Source organism: Pezoporus occidentalis, unplaced genomic scaffold, assembly GCF_034315485.1.
Source record: "Pezoporus occidentalis ecotype Australia unplaced genomic scaffold, CSIRO_AGI_Poc_V1 ctg41, whole genome shotgun sequence".
NCBI lineage: Eukaryota > Metazoa > Chordata > Aves > Psittaciformes > Psittacidae > Pezoporus > Pezoporus occidentalis.
Genome location: NW_026915736.1, coordinates 2,715,832 through 2,733,532, shown reverse-complemented (window position 1 = coordinate 2,733,532; position 17,701 = coordinate 2,715,832). Strand labels below are relative to the sequence as shown.

The 17,701-nt window shown below is 36.5% G+C and overlaps 1 protein-coding gene across 2 annotated transcripts in view; it reads right to left on the bottom strand.

The window, feature by feature from the left end:
- CCDC6 (coiled-coil domain containing 6) overlaps nucleotides 1-17,701 on the bottom strand; it is a 51,021-nt gene that overhangs the window by 11,765 nt on the left and 21,555 nt on the right. For both annotated transcript variants that reach the window (XM_062634028.1, XM_062634029.1), the window contains exons 2-6: nucleotides 16,389-16,538; nucleotides 8,724-8,852; nucleotides 3,788-3,891; nucleotides 2,414-2,574; nucleotides 417-573 (exon numbers count right to left, since the gene is read on the bottom strand). In XM_062634028.1, the coding sequence (XP_062490012.1) occupies nucleotides 417-573; nucleotides 2,414-2,574; nucleotides 3,788-3,891; nucleotides 8,724-8,852; nucleotides 16,389-16,538 (701 nt within the window). The remainder of the gene's footprint in view (nucleotides 1-416; nucleotides 574-2,413; nucleotides 2,575-3,787; nucleotides 3,892-8,723; nucleotides 8,853-16,388; nucleotides 16,539-17,701) is intronic.

Genomic DNA, 17,701 nt, shown 5'->3' with positions numbered 1-17,701 from the left:
GGATATTATGGTTTGGAAATCAAACACTTCTGCAAAGGACTAGTTAGCCCTAAGTAAGGATGTTGTGCCTAGCTCACGGAATTCCTACCAGTTAGGAACAAAACAAAGGTACTATAATTGACTTATCCTGAATCTCAACTACACAGCTATATTTATTTCAATATGTATTATCAAAACCCTAAGCAATTCTCAGGTACAATATGTTCTTTCTCATTGTTAAAAATAATGCCATTTCTATACAGGTGTGACACATTTCTACTAAAAATATTCCTGGGCCATGGCGAAATCTGATATGTAGATGAAGCCCACATACAGGTTATTTCTATAAATACTTATTCTATAATATTCAAAAATAAGTATGACTATTGATTAAGAAGCTGAATGCCAACATATCTGGATCACTAGAAAATACAAACCTTTCGTCGTCCATTTCTAAGCTGGATTCACTTTCTGACAGTTGCCTGCAGAGTGCTTCCCTACGTTCCATTTCCCTCTGTAATTTTCTTTGAAGTCTCAAGTTTTCTTCTCTCATATGCCGCTCCTCTTCTAAATATTGTGCCATCTTCTCTGAATCTGAAATTCCAAATTTTGTTAAAATTTGACTGAAATTCACAAACAGGTAAATACATTGTGCCTAATTTTACTCCAGTACTTCAAGAATGAGGGTGTAAAAATGCTTAGGATGGGCCACTCAAAATTCAAATCTCTAAGTCAATAGTTCAATGCCCAATTCGGAACAGTAGCTACTAAAATAAATTACCGATTTTGGAAATAAAAGGTTAAAAGCAAAACTAGTATTAAGTATTTACCTAAATGAATTTGAAAAAAGAAGAGGAAAAAAAAAAGTAATGAAGAAAATAATAAAACCAAAACCACAAAGAAGGACAACAATGATTTATGCTCCATTAAAATAATGTGGTTCCATGGTTGCAAAGATTTTACTGCAACACGTGGAAGAAATTATTTTAAAGGTATATTTCCTTTTCAAAGGAGGAAGCACAAAACAAGTTCTGAAACCCAAACCACTCAAATTTGTATTAAATTGCTACCTTATTATGTATGCTATAGCATTCTTTCAATTACACGTTTTTATCATAGAGATTGGCCAACAGGACGTGTACTGATATTAAAAGCCAACAAGTGGTTTCCTATGCACACCAAAGTGCAATTTGAGTTTGTAATCCTAAACAAGTCCAGCAAATACCACTTAAACAGTCTTCAATCAAAAGAATATTTGTTTTAGAATATTGCTCCCAAACTATCAACAATACATGATTTCTCTCTCTTCTGTGGAAGTATCACTGCTAAATGTAACAGCATCACTTATTTAAAGCTACTATTTATCGAAACTGTTCCTAGACTAAAAAGTGTTTCAGGAAGACAAAATGTAATTCCAATATCAGAATTCACTAAGCAGATTTTATTAAGTACTTATGAATAATACTAGAGATTCTCTAATGAAAACATATTGCAAACATGAAACTGAAAATGCATTTCAGTTTCACCTGGTTGCCAGCTAGCACATCCACTATTTCTATCAGTATTGCTATTCATATTGAAGCTTGGTTTAATTCGTTCATGAACAGAAGGTACTTTAAAACCTAGATTTTATTTTCAATGAGAATTTGAATTTGAATGCTTCTAAATTTTTACTCTAAATCACAGAAATTCAAAGATAAATCCCTTAATAAAGAACACTTGAAATGAAATTAATTATGCTAAATTTGTACAGAGTACTTTGAATCTAAGGCCTTGCTCTCCTCCTGAAGTTCAGTAAGTGAAGGCTGCAGTGCAGAATTGGCAGGTACAAAGATAAGCAGCCCTTATCTTCTTTTAACTGACACAAATTATTAATACCACAAACTTCTGCACAAGGCCTCTGCAAAATCCCATCATCTCTGTATTTAAGGAAGGTGACTGCCTCTGGCAAGCTATTTCTCCTAAACAGCAGTAGAAATATTGCAGTTAGCCTGTCAAGATCAGCACACTAGAGGGGGAAAACACTTCTCATTCCCCACTTACTCAAACTCTTCTGTTGTGGTTAGGTATCTACTCACTTATTAATTGAAATATAATGCCACTGACTCAGAACTAGGCACTAGACAATGAGAACTGATGAAATCCAGATAGAAATTTTTTAAAAAAGATAAACACATTTCTTCTGGCCCAAGATATTAAAGAAAAAATTATTGATTCTTCCAGACACCTTTTTAGTAAAGCTAAAAACCCCTAAACTGCACCTGAATACATCAAGAAGCAATAATACTGCAATTACGAAAATATCTGAATCCCAAATGCCCTATTTTTTCTACTTCTACCTTAAATTCAAACTCATTGATATATATATATATATATATATAAAAATCTTGCATTACACAAACCTAAAAAGATTTAAACCAAGTTGTTTACTCACGCTGTAACTGTGCAGCCCTCAGTTGTTTCTTCAACCTCTCCACTTCATTCTTTAAAAATCTGATATGTCTCATCATATTTTCTGGAGAATCTATCTCCATTGATATGTCTCTGGGTGATGGTGGAGCAGATACTGGCTGGTCTAATTTCTCCTGCAAAATTCTGCATGAAAAATAGTTCAAACTTCACCTTCAGTTCTACTGAAAATAAACCTTCTTAAAACCCCCAGAAACCCACTGCAAGGATTCTGACAAGTATATAAGGGTTACTTTAACTACTGTCATTGGGGAGAGAATTTTGGGAGGATTTATAAAGTCTTCTTTTTTAACTCAAGAATAAAAAAAGGTAAAATTTGTTGTCTAAGCACAGACAAATTTTCTGAAATATTCAGATACGACACTTCCAAAGGTTTTCTGTTCAGGAAAAACAAATTCTGAACTATATAGGTTATGTCAGTTTTATAATCAAACACTACTTATTCCACAAAATAATTTCTAATCAAATTAATTTAATCTCTTGTGAATTTTTGTATTTACATTCTTAGAGGAAGAACACATATCCAAGATGAAAACATGAGTAAAGTATGTCTAGGGTGAAACACAAGCTTTTCTGTGTTTGACCGTAAAAGAGGAAACATCACAGACATTTTCTGAAGCATAGTCACACTGTCTTTTTTTTTTCTAAATCTCCAAACTAAAAGGTATTCCATATAGTCAAGGGTTCAAATACCTAAAAGCTGAAATAACTGACTGTAAATTCAGGAGTAATGAACTTCTCTTATAATAACAATATGGTAGATATTCATTGCTCCAAATGATTACTTTTGGAGTTAAGATATGATGAATTTTTCAGCCTGAAAGCATGAAACTGTTCTTCACTAGAAACCTGTTGACTGGCCATGATGATGATGACTCTGCCCTGAAGAGCAGGGATAGCACTACGCAAGCACAACATGGCCTATTATTCACTTGTACCACACAACATGGTACTAATGCATGGTCTGACTCCACCATAGTTTCTTGTAAGAAGGCACACATTCAGAGACAAATTAAACCAGAAATGGTTTGGCTTAAATAAGGCTTTGAATCTTAAGATGTACAAAAATGCTACCAATAGCCCATCCTACTATGAATTTACCACTGTTGAATATCACATATAGCTCTTCAGAGCACCTTCTACAGTAAAATAAAACTACAAAACCTGCAGTTCACCCAGGCTCGGGCATTTTCTAAGGGCCCAGTCAAGGTTCAGAGTCATATTAACAAAACTGTCCTTAAACATGAAGAAGAAAGTAAGGTATTAATCATCTCTTCTCCACCCCAAAACGAGTTCTTATAACATGGCATTAAAGAAAGCACACTGCAACAAGACAAACCGTTTTTCTGCTTCAAGTTTATCCATCCTCTTCCAGAGACGATTCACTAGTGCTTCTTGTTCTTGTTCCAAAGTATTTTCAAGGTCAATCTTCTCACGTCTTAACTGGAGATGGAAACAATCAGTTTTTTGCAAGGAACTGCCGTTTGTAAAGATCACTGTTATAACACCATTTTACACGATGCTTTATGACAGCAAGGAGAAGGCAAAAATCAGGCTGGCCACAAAGCCAGTGAAAAAAATCCACAAAACCAATCAACCAACCCAACACACTGGTCACAGAGCCAGTGGGAAAAAAACAAACAAACAAACAAAACCACAAACAAACAAACAAACAAAAAAAAAAATCAAGAAATTCAGAAGTTGCACAGTTGTCATCTTTGCAACAGAAATCTTTCTCACAGAACTTCTCTCTGGCCAGCATGGGGGCACTTGAAATCTGGACACACTGATGACATGACAAGCCTATTTAAACACATCTCCTGTTCCACATATCTCCAAACTTCAAACTGAATTTACTATCAACTACACCAATGTTCATTCTTTTGAAAAACTTCAAAAGTTTTTCACAGTTCAGTAAGACAGAAATTGAAGAGAAGCCATGTTCACGTTGCATTAGGCAAAGCAAAATAAAAATAGTAAAGAAAAAAATGCAAAATGCTTTAAGTGTTACCGTATCAACTCTTCCTAGCAGAAAAAAAATGTATTTCTATCTTGGCAAAGGCTTTCTACAAGTAAACACTTGACATTATTCTTATTCATTCACTGTGTGGCCAAACATTCCTGATTCTACTGTGAGTTAAGAAAAAGAGATATACTGTAGAAACACACATGAAGAAATCTATTACTAGTATTTTAGTAGAGATACAATGGAAATATTAATAAGAATACATTAGAATACTAAAAGGCACAGATGATATTATTCAGAAACACTGGCCGCTGAACTCCAGCATTTAGCAAGACTGAAAAACGTGGGAACAGATGAACACCTTTACAGGTCGAAAAGAGTATGGGTATCTTTCCCAGCAAAGCCTTAATTAACACCACTTTCCTGAAGGGCAAATAATGTCACATTACAAAATGGAAAGACTGAAAACAGACTAGGCTATTTCCTCCCACATTTACTGCATCACTGGGTGAAGTGTTATTACAGCACTGAAAACTATAAAGGGCTCTGTGCTAATCACTAAATTAGTAATGAGATACCCAAACAAAATTTAAACTTACACACTTCATGTAACAGCGCAAGTTTAATCAATGTACAACTTTAATCTTTCAAGCTTAGAAGAAATACCGTAAGTAAAACCAGACATATGTTGACGAGTAATAGGGAATATAATTAGAAAAAGAAATATTGTTTAGCAAATCTTTCCATGCCTGAGTTTCCAGATGTACATTAACAGCTGAGAGAACTTACACGTCAATAAGAGATTTCAGAAGCGACATGCTTCAGCCTCACACTAGGGATAAGAATTTGGGTCGTGACCTACACTTTGTTCCCCATACCAGCAAGAGCTGGTGCGGTATGAAGGCAAAGGGCTCAGCTCCTGGAGGTAAAAGGCACTTTGCCTTAGGGCACTGCTCATGAGCCAATTTGGCCAATACTTGGGGCTGACAGCTTTCAGAGGGAAGAAAGGATATAAAACGTTCTGGGAATTTGCACACAGTGCTGCTACACCACCAACATGCAGAACTTCACTACATTGCTTAGCTACCTATATAACCACACGACGAAAAAGGCTTGACTGTGGATCACTACTTCTGCAGCAATGTTTTTTGCATCACTTCAGTGCAACATAGTTTAAAATTCACCTAAAACTCACACAGTCTTTTTTACAACTATGTTATTGATCTAGCACCAAACAAACCCACAAAAAAATACTGGTGAAAATAAAAATATTTTGTTTAATGGTAGAAAGAAGAGCAAAAAGCAATTTGAAAACAGAGTAAATTATTTGTAACCTTGAAACATTTGAAAAATCTACAATTACATTTAGTATTACAGCAACCATCACCAAGGCAGTGGAGTCCATTAATTAGAAATCTGCATGTGGGTGATCACACACAATGGCAAGGCCAAATCATTAGCAACAATATACTGATGAGACTTGTGTAGTGTCCTGAAGGCTGACAGACAAGTTCTGCTGAAAACACCAAGTAAACTGTGTTGCGAAACAGAGATAAAAAATATCACATTTCCAGCAGTATGAAAACACACTGGAAACAAGTATCTGCCTTTTCTGATCTTGAGTGTTGTCCCAGCTCCTCCCAGTGCCAGGAAATTAAAGCTCTGAGGATAAACACCTTGTATTGAACCTACAGGAAAAGCAACTGCAGCATCCTGACCAGAGATGTGAAGTGAAAGAATAGGTATATTTTGTAATAGATACCTTCAGGTATACTTTGGAAATGCAGTCTAACACTAATCAATGAATTTGTTAGTAACATGATATAGTATTCTGAACTAAAATAAGCAGGATGGGATTTATCTCCAAACCAAACCAGAAGCTGTAAATACTAGCACCATTCTACATGAGTTTAAAGTTACATTCCAATAAAACACATTTTAATTTTTACCATCAGAACAAGTAAACAAGGAAGTACTGTTTGCTTTGTTTTTTGACCTTCATCTTCCCTTCAGAGTAAGGGAACCTCTCCACCATAAATTTGTGTTCCTTGTCCTCTTTTTCACACATACACTTACTTTACTTCAAATGCAGCTAAAATATCCACTGTCTCTGTTCCTGGATTACTGCTTTTCCAGTCCTCTTGCCAACTTACCAACAAGCACAACTGTTCCCTCCTGATATGGAGATCTCCCAAATCAATGAAAGCTGAATATGACCTCTGCCTAAGCCCACTATCCCAAATTTCACCTCTCTGCTGGTCTGCCCCTCCCCCTTTGCAGGTTTAATTGTTTGCAGCTCTCCAAGATTATCTCTCCAAGATTATCTCTCCAGGAGATTTTACATTTCATGTTCTTCTCCTTTCAAAAAAGCAGACACAGAAGATGATTATGGGCAGTTTAGTTACTATTTCTCATCTCCTAACTGCATAAATTCTAGTTTCTCACTGTACTGTATGAAATAGAAAAGCAATTAAAAAGTAGCAGCAAGACTACAAACTTGGCCTCTGTAGGACAACACTGACAGCTACTCATTTTCTATCAAACCACTGAATATTGCTGCTCATTTTAACCGAAACATTCAATTAATTGAAATAGTCACATCATAAATTTCCTCACCATTAGCCTTCAGAGAAGAAAGTTCTGCCACTTCAAGCTGACTTGAAAAAATAAAGTAAGATCACATTCGAACCCTTATATAATGTGAGTTAGTAATGACACTATGCAACCATCACAGCTACAAACTCACTACATACTCATCACCTGTGGCATGAGCAGCTCTGATGAGAAAAAGCAAATAGGAGGGACACAAAGCACAGATGATTTCTGTTCAATATTTTAAAAATAGCTTAGTGAACATACGTTGTAACTATCTACTCACTGATTACAGTGATAGATCTAGTGATGCAGCCCTTGATTATGTTCAAAGCATTGCCGAAATACTTCTTCCAAGCCCTGTTTAAACATGCGTCCAAAAGGTTATGCTGAAGCATCGTGGCAATATCTCTTACTTAATTTCTTATGTGTACAATAAAGGCAATGTTGCTTTGCTCACAACTTTTGGTTGTTTCTTACTAGGTGTGGCACATGCCCCAAAGGCTGTTGCTTCAGCTGGTTAATGAGCTGTCCTAGTTTAGGCCCAGCCAGTAACTCAAAACAATAAGCTTTTTTTTAATTTGTGTAAGAGAAGAAATGAAGTTCAAAGTTACTTGAGATATACTATACCTTACTGTAAGGGAAAACAAAGGTACATATTGCATTCCCTATAAATGCGAATGGAATTTCTAAGTAAAACCGACAGACAAATTTAACATTTTCATTAACTAAGTTAAGTTTTCAAGATCATACATGAAAGGCCTTTGAATACCCTTGCTTTTTGAACAATCTATCATTGACTTTCAAATGTAACAATTAAGTTTCAAATTTTATGATTTCCCAAGTCTGTCTGCCCAGAACAATGATACAAAAATAACTACCATTAAGATTTTAGCTCTGGCTCATGCCAACATTTCAAAGAGAAACCAGCTTTGTATGTAAGCTTACTTTGCATTTTGATTAAGTAGCCACCACCACCACCTTGTGGCTAAGAGAGTTATTTCAATTTCATGTTAATTTCCATATTGAATAAAGATTTGTTGGCAACGGCATCATTCTATCTTTCTGTTTTTTTAATTTGTCCCATAGATCTCTACATACAGAATGTTAGCATAAGAGTCAAGAAAACCTATTTTTTCATAAAAATAACCATTAATTATTTTACCCACAATGTCAACAGAAATAGGAGAGTCATACAAAACTGGTAGTAATTTAAATATTCATACCATCCAAATTACTGAGCTTCCACAAGCCAGAAAAAAAATGAAGCTCTTTAACAAGCCTGTATATTTCATCAGTTTGCCTTCAGTCAAAAGGACTTCTGCTAATGCCACTGAGGTGTTTTAATGCACATGCCTAAAATTAACCGTAAGAGCAGTTCCAATGTCTAAACTTGCAGCAGAAATACGAGGAAAAAAAAACATGGTGTTTTATTTCTGTAATTTTCACAACTGTTTTGGGAGAAAATGAGTTGGACATCGTAAATTCTCAAATCTTTTTAAGTATACACACACAGCTGACATCTCGCGGTTTAAGTCCTATGCGATCCAAGCTGCCACAAAAATTTGTCCTAGATCACTAGACCACATGCGCATTATCTATTGTAGAGCTTAACCTCCTTAGAAGTAACAGTCTTTCCCACTAGCAGTGTGAGAGTGGAAGCTGATGAATGGCAACAAGAAGCATGACTTATATAATTCTGAAGATAAGGAGTTACCTGCTCCAGGGTGAGCTGCTTCGAAATTGTATCATTTTCCAGTTTTTTGATCTTCTTCATCAGTTTGTTCACTTGAAATTCCTGTTCCTGCTCTAAATGCTGCTCCAATTCAGCTTTCTCATGCTGCAGCTAAAAATTTGGAAGACATGGAAGTATTTTAAACACATAGAAGCATGAAACATTATACAGCTTTTATTTATTTATACATTTATTCTTATTGCACATTAAATTCTCTATTGATAATCCTTCTTAAAAGACTTCAAAATGTACAACCCACCTAACAGCCCTTCAAAAAAAAAATCCATATTTTAAACTGTATTCTATTTTCAGAGTAGATTGAAGTAAACTACATTTCCAAACATTTAATAAAGTCAAATGAAAATAGATACAATATATGTAGCATACACAATATAGACACCTCAAAAGTAAAAAAAACTATATGATTCACAAAAGCATTAATTTTAATCTAAATGCATCATCTCAGGAGCTGCCAAAAACATAAAATGCAGGTCTTAGCACTTCCTTCTCCCAGGCAGCTGAAAGCTTAAAATCACAGAATCAACTAGGTTGGAAAAGACCTTTAAGATCAAGTCCAACCTTTACTCAGAACTGCCAAGTCCACCACTAAACCATGCCACTAAGGGCCTCATCTACACGTTTTTTGAACACTTCCAGGGATGGTGATTCCACCACATACAGCAGACAGCATGCGGATTACCACCTAGCTCAAGGTATTTGCTGCACTTTCCTTAATCTTCACTTTCCTTAATTAAAAAAAGCTAGATGCTTCTGGGTTTTAGGTTTTTTTAATTTTATTACCTAGCTAAAAATTGAGATGAAAGCCAGTTGCTGTAATCAGCTTATATTTAATTAGCAAATTAAGCTGTGTGAAAAGGCATATAGCCAGAATCTCTCACTCGGCCTAAACTGTTGCTAACAAAAAGCATGTGGCTGGGGACTGGTAGTATTTGCAGACAGCCAAGTGAGTCAGGAAAAATCATACAGTCCTGTGAAGGCACCCCAAACCAACTTAACAGTTTCTTGCTCTTGTGTGCTTCATGCAAATGCGAGTACCATATTACTTACAAAAATTGAGCTGCAACTGCACAATCTTGCCTGTGCAATCATTCTTTTTAAAACGTGGTGGAATTTCTATCACACGGGAACTGATGAGGCTGATCTGCAGCTGCTGTGTAGGATCGACTAAACCTTGCCTCAGGAGCGTGAACACACTTGCAGCCAAAAGACCATTCCCACTGATCAGAAAGCTGCTAGTGGAGTGCTAAAAGGGGTTATAACTTGACAGCCCTCCTGGACATTCTGATGAGCCCACTTCATCGTGCTACTCCCCTTCACACTATTATTCAGAGTGGAAGAAAAATACTAATAATACATCAAAAAATACATATTAATGGTGTCTGTCACTCATAATTGAGTAAGATTTTTTCTCTCTTATTTGATGGGATCATAAGAACAAACCAAAATACTAGAAAACCAGTTAATGCTGAAACCCTAACACTGAAAACCAGAATTGCTAACAATGAGAAAACATCCACTCGTAAAATGCTCGTGGACAGTGTTTATTCTACACTTCTATAATTTTATTTAGTATTTTCAAACTGGTTTTAATTATATGCAGTTACAGCAACAGCTGTTTACAGATACACCTACGGCTGCCAGCTAAAGAGAAGGAAAAAGTGTGTTAGAAAGTGTCACCTTGATGACAATGTCTTGCAGACCTTGAAATGCCCATAAAAACTGCAGGAGAAATACTGGGAGAATTTTCAGGTATGTAAGATCAGAAATAATTAGGTGCAAGAGAGACAGCTGATACTTTGAAGTGAGAATAGCGTTATCAAATACAAAGCAGCAGAAAAAGTACATGTGTTACTTATGCTAAGTCCTATAGAAGTGCAGTAATGTCCTTCTATCTCCACAGAAATAAGTTTCCTGATACAATGAAGGACCACACTTACCTTACTTCCTTACTATACTGGCTTATTCTGGGACAGCAAAAAGTTGTTTCGTGAAATAACGAAAGTAATAGATGAAGCACCCCCTTAAAAATATAGCCCTCCTTTATCCCCCAGACTATGATCTTGTACATTGTACTGAACAGCCTATTTTTAGTACTCCAGCCCTCAAATGTTGTCCAATTCCTCCTTTGCTGCATCCTGAAAGTCCTATTTATTAACAAATCTGTATCAGCAGTTTGCCTCCTATTTATGTCCAGATGTTCATCAAATAAACGACGGATGCGCTGACTCTGTTTATTCTGCACAATCACATTTGCATCCTTGAGCTGACTCACTGCATTTTGGAGATCAGGAAAGGTAATAGCTAATGTTTACACACATACAGTTTTTGCAAGGATTGTCAAGAATTAGACTTGCATGAGAAATAGTTCTGTATAGCCTCCCAATTACTTAATCTGCCTGATTACACATTATGCTATTATCTTGGCATGTTGAAACATTTTACTTTCAAGGACAGACACTTGGACCAATCTGCACTTCCAAAAGTATAAAGATATTGAAAAAAAATCTGTAGTTGATTTTGAAAAGGCATGATGCAGGATTTAAGGAATAATTGTCTTTAAGTTCAAATATTATTAAAATTTAATTATTCTTCTGAGCAGCCTTGTTTCACAAAAGATAAAATTTTCAAGATATACTACTTTAAATTTCAAAACAAAATCTCAACAAGTCCACATCCACAGATGTAAGCACAGAGGCTGCATCAAAACACTTCTAATGATACTCTGCAAAATATTGCTACCATTCTATAATGACTAGGGATAGAGGACTCTAAAAATATTATTCCAAACTTGCCAGAGCCTTCATCAGGTAGATAAAATTATCATTAGAGAAAGTAGATGGGAAAATAGGGTGAATATATACAAGGCCTGTAAGAACTTTATCAGGAATGTACGTGATGAAAAGCTTCTGTCTACTTCAAAAGCCTCTGCTGAGATGCATGGGCTCCTTCCTCTCCCTATCATTCAGCCTAGCAAATTAAAAATTATGCTGAACAAAGGAAATTTAACTAGTAAAAGCATAAACATTTACTATAGTGGCAGTAAAAGGTAATGCCACACAGTTATAAACAGATAATATCAAGCAATGGTATGGCACCAGAAAGCCTGGCAGCAGGAAGAGTTTTATTCCAGTGAAAACACCTTCTTTTTATGTGCTACTGTGTATGTTTAGAATCAATCCGTCATACAGTAAAATGTTTCAAAATTAATTTCTTACAATATTGAAAACCTGATGTAACTGTTTTATAATAGCAATGCACATCATGCTGAACTGGGAAACTCTTGTTATGCTGTTAATGAGAAGCCTGGCAGCTCATGCTCTGGCAGACGACTTTCGCATTTAAAATATTTTAACATCCTGAGAGCTCATTCCAGATGCCACTCAATGTGATGCACAAACCCCTACAATTGTGACAAAGATTTGACAAAGCAAGAAACACACAGGCACTATGAAAAGGGTCCCTCTGCTAGGTGGCTTTCAACTGAATAATATGGCAGTAATTTTGACACAGCCACAGACTAGCAAACATTCGAAAAATTAAGAGACTATAAATCATATGCAGTTTACCAGAAGTACACCCCTCCCTCTGTTCCAAAAAGCAAAGTCCCAGACAAAACAAATCCATATGCATTTTTTTCTCCCTTAGTCATACAAAAAGCAGGAAGCCATCTGATGCACGATGTCTGACGGCATGGATTTTGAAAGTCTAGTTCCAGGTCAGACCAGTGTTGCCTGGCAAACACAAGAGATTAAGAGTTTAACTCCAAATAGCAAAAAACAGTGGAGCAATCAATTACTGTCCACACTTCCACTGGAGACTACTGTATTTCTAGTTTTGTCATCATCCCATGTCTACATCTAATTCAGCTAGAATTCTCTCCAGAGCCAAGATACCAAAAAAAGAAGTGGGCATTTACCAATTTGTTATTAGCCTTGTAACTGCTTCATCAGTCTCGAATCCTCTAATAAAGACAGAATGGCTACATTCTAGTAGGTAATGGTAAGTATTGGCACACTCACATCTCAGGAAAAAATAAAGTAAATTGTAATTATTTTAACTTCCTATCTGAAAAACATCAGTTAGGAATTTAGCACTTCACCTACATAATTGGAAGAGTATTCTGAACTAGAAAAGATACCATAATAAATACTCAGTTGACTATGTGATGTGCGCTAATAATGCCCACAAAATGAGTTTATTTGTAGTATCAGAAGTTTCTCTTCTCAGACATTTTATCTAGCAGTCAACATGGGTATAACTTCCAGAATTCATAATTTAAAAAAAAAATAAAAAAATCAAAATTTCCAAACAGATAAGCTTTCCGAAAACAAAAATCCATGTCAATATTATTTTCAGTTCTATGCTACTTAAGAAAATTGTCTGCAACTCACCAATATTCTAATATCAACTTACTAGATCCATGATCACTATATAGAAAATTATTTTTGTGGAAACATATTCTAATATTCAAATGTTTCCTAATTCTACAAGTAAGCTCTTCAAGGGACAGGACCATTTCTTTTGCATAACTTATAAGCATGTTGCTAGAGTTTAGAAGAATACATTTACATACAGTTTTTTGCATTACACAGCAAGTTTTTCACATCAAAGACGTAATCAAGCCATGAAATGAGATCTACATTCAGCATACACACAAACAGAATATTAGTTTTAATATTAACTGTTTGTTTTAGAGCAAACAAACAAGTCCTCCACCTGTACTGCAAGTCTTGAGCCAGGTTTGAAAAGTCACCCAGATGTGTGGACTACAAAATCTGCTGAGTCAGCAGATTCCTTTGACACAGCTTAAATATGCTTTGCACTAGAGCTTTGATATATCCCTTAACATCCTCTCCTCTGTGCACTGCAGGTAAGAGGTGAAACTGTAAGCAAGACAGTCCACGCCACTCACCCTCATAGGTACAACCACTACCAACATCAACAGGATTTTGACATCAGTTCTCCAAGTAAGCTGTGCCAATATTTAAACAGAAATCAAACTCAGAATTTACTTCCAAAAACTGCTACCTAAGATGATGAGAGAAACTCCACAGTTGTAGGACTAACAATTAGGAACAGAGGTGCATTTAAGAATTATCACCTTTTAAAACCTTCTGGTTGACATGACCACATTTATCAAATGCTAAATGAGACCTACAGGAAGGCCATGTGAAATGAAGTGTAAGGCTGTAGGCTGAGATACTGTTTAATAACAGCAGGTGGTGGTCAGAATTCTACCTGCACATTATTATAGTTGCAGCTATGTAGTTACTTTCTTTCAGCAGAAACTTGCAGCTTGCCAACTGAAAGCTAGATGATGTTCACAGGATGACATTGAATCCATAACTGAGAACTTTTTTCAGCTGCTGTACAGGAGAGAGCAACTTCATCAGTTTTATACCTGCATTCTGTTTCAGATTTATGTGCTTCTCTGAATATTTCTCCCACTAGTGAGAAAGAAGTTACACCCTTTAAGGTGTGAACCTATTTTGTATAATATTAGTGATTTAAGAACTGTTAAAGATACAGCTTTAAAGCAATCTCAATAGACTTCTAGGAAAAAGACTAAGCGTATTTTAAGCAATTACTAGATATATCAATTTAGCTGCTGCAGAACTTGTGCAGAACGAATTTGTATGCAAGGTCACTACATGAGTTCAAAACTCTTTGGCCAAACCAAGTGTAATTCATGCTTTTACTTTAAAAAAACTTAAGTTTTACTTTGCTCTACACAATATATAGAACAGTCCCAGGTAAACGGTTCTGTAACCAGTTTCCACATACCCCTTTCAACTAAACATTAGCTTCAGTCTTCAACGCCAAGGCCAGCCCTCAAGAATCCCTGACCCAGGAGACCAGGGAGAAGAGAAATCTTTCCCTTGGCTGAGAAGGACTGGGTCAGAGAATACTTAGACAAACTTGACATTCACAAGTCCAAGGGCCCTGATGGATGCACACGAGTGCTGAGGAAACTGGCAGACATCATCACTAGGCTACTCTTGATCATCTGTGAAATGTCATGGCAATCAGGAGAGGTGCTTGAGGACTGGAAGAAGGCAAATATCACCCCAGTTTTCAAAAAGGTCAAGGAAGATGACCCTGGGAACTACAGGCCAGTCAGCCTCACCTCAGCTCCCTGAGCCAGACTCTTCTTGGTGGTGCCAGGTGAGAGGCAATGGGCATAAGCTAAAAAACAGGGAGTTCCACCTGAGTTCTTGAAGAACTTCTTTACTGTGAGGGTGACTGAGCATTCAAATAGGTTGCCCAGAGAAGTTGTGGAGTCTCCTTCTCTGCAGATAATTGAGATCCATCAAGACACAAACCTGAGTAATGTGCTCTAGGTGACCCTGCTTGAGTACAGAGGTTGGCCTAGATGACCAGCAGTGGTCCCTTCTAACCTCAACCATCCTGTGAACATTGCTCAACACACAATTTCTCCCTTTACTCAAAGAGACTTTTGTGGGAAACTCTTCCTACAGCAATATCTACATCTTATTTCTATTAGAAAAGAACACTCAATGTCCCTATTTTACTACCATCTGCTTCTCTGTTTTTCATAAAAATGCATGACTTTGAAAGGAAATGCATGTCTTATTCAGAAACATTCTTGTCAGTCCTCAATAACAGCAAGGGGAAATAGTAATACTAGATGGATAATATTTTATCTTCATACTTAACTTACTATGTGATAATAGGCACCAAACAGACAAAGCCACAGTAAGTATCAGTTTTCAGTAGCAAAAGCATTAGACAGGATTAGCTCTAACATGGTTTACAGTGTATTTCCTAACTGTAGAGATAAACATGCCTAAAGACTCCAGGTGCAGAACATAATAAATGCTTACAACATACAAATTAGGTTCTTTCAAATTGACTAGTTTTTCATGACAAAGCTTGTAAGTAATGGCACAAAAAAATGCCACAGTGCATCACACCAACAATTTACCTTAGTACCCTATTTCCTAAGAGAGAGGCCAAAAGCAGTTACTTAGGCGACTCTATCAGAATAGGGCAAGCATGTACAACACTTTCAAAACTTACCCACTTTCAAACCATTAGCAACTTTGCTAATGAAAAGAAGTTCCTCTGACATAAATTGTCCTAACATCTTCAACTTTTTACTTTTAGCACACAACTGATGTGTTTTAATTCAAGAGAAGCAACTGGTTTCTTTAAAAGTATGGATAAACTTAGTATCTGTATGTAGACAGTCTCCTTCAAGCATCACTGCATATTCTTGTATATAAAGTTCAATATTTCAAGACTCCTGTTAAATATCAAATATTCCAGAAAAAAAGTGTGTTTCATTAACATTTTAAATTAACCAGTAACTCTTTTCTGTGAGACAGTGAACATTTACTTTAAGCTACATCCATTCCTTTGCACCTCTGTACCAACTTTCAGTTTCTCAACACCATGAGTTTGCAGAGGGAAACTTTAAAGCAACATATTAAAAACCACTTACTTACTACACTTCTTGTACTTAGCTTTTATTAAGCATCAGCTTTACAACAGCTACAACCTGACTACATCACTCTGACTGCAGTCACACTAACAAAAAAGTTCAGCCACCAGGCAGTTGGTCCCAAGGCTCTTGGGAGAAATGTCAGGAAAGGCACCACTTACCTGCATCAGTTTTCTTGACAGCTCATTAGTGAGAAATTCCTCTTCCTTTTCATAGTTTACTGCAAGTGTTTCTTTTTCTTTCTGCAGAGCTTGAATCTTCTTAAATAGAGTGTTACTGATGAATTCCTCTTCTTGCTCTGCCCTTGCTTGCTGTGACGTAAAGATACAGTTTTAAGTAAAAAGGGAGCAAGCTTCCAATTAAAAGGTTCAATTACTGTATTCTCCTTTAAAAGCCTGGCCTCCCTCCCTTGCTATTTTTATCTTGCCCCCTATAGTCCTGGAGAACAACAGTAGGCTGAATCTAAGTGCTGTTACCATCCATCCCCTTTTAGCACCTTTCTTCCTTTTTTATTCCTCATCTTTCAACTTCAGAAACTACAGTGGTGCTTTAAAGAGGCCTCTCCCAAACCAAATGCAAGAACTCCCCAACCTTTTAAGCTTTATAAAAGCACTACTGATTTTCAGGAACCTACTCTTACCTATTCTATTCAAAAAACAAACTCATTTCTAAATGTTCCGTTATGAGCTGAAGCACATCTCTGAGACTGCTGCCTTCAGCACTGTGCCTTCTTTCCAGATCCCTTAGGCTGCAGCCCTGCTTTCTAGGAGTCAAATAACACATTTATTCTTTCACCCAGAGATGCCTTGCTTCTGAGCTGCAGGCAGCATGGGTTTTTCATGAGGATTTCCACCCAATCACCAGACCAGGAAAACATACTACTTCCCAGAACTGTTACTTCCCTACATACAACATTAAAAAATGATATATGGTAGCTCTAACCCGAGGATTTCTAAGTTTAACAAGAGGGGAGCTACTCTGGAAATCTTCCCCAGGAAGATTCACTAGAGAAGACAATTTCCATTTCAGCTCTCCTCTAACACCTAGGCATTGCTCCACAGAAAGCCAGCCTATAAGCTCGCTCCCTCACATTCCCTACAGTTGTTGGGTTTTTTTTTTACTGTACATATTAGAAACTTGATAAATGGAACACAGAAGTCATCTTTTGGGATTCTGCTCTAAAAGGACGCAGAGGAAATTTCATATGGGCAAACGAAAGATCACAGCTACAAATTGATAGAGACAACTCTTAATTCCACAGTCCAGACAGAGCACAGAACAACAGAATGACAAATTCTGAATTACAAAGCCACCACAAATGAGACAATGTAATGCTGAGGAGTGTTTTCATCCCCTGCAATAAAATCCACATCACCTGAACTGCAGATTTGTGATTTGCCCCGATTCTAGTAAAAAGATACAAGTTTATAGCTTACAATATGTAAAGATTAGTAAAAGTTTTATTTTAGTGAAA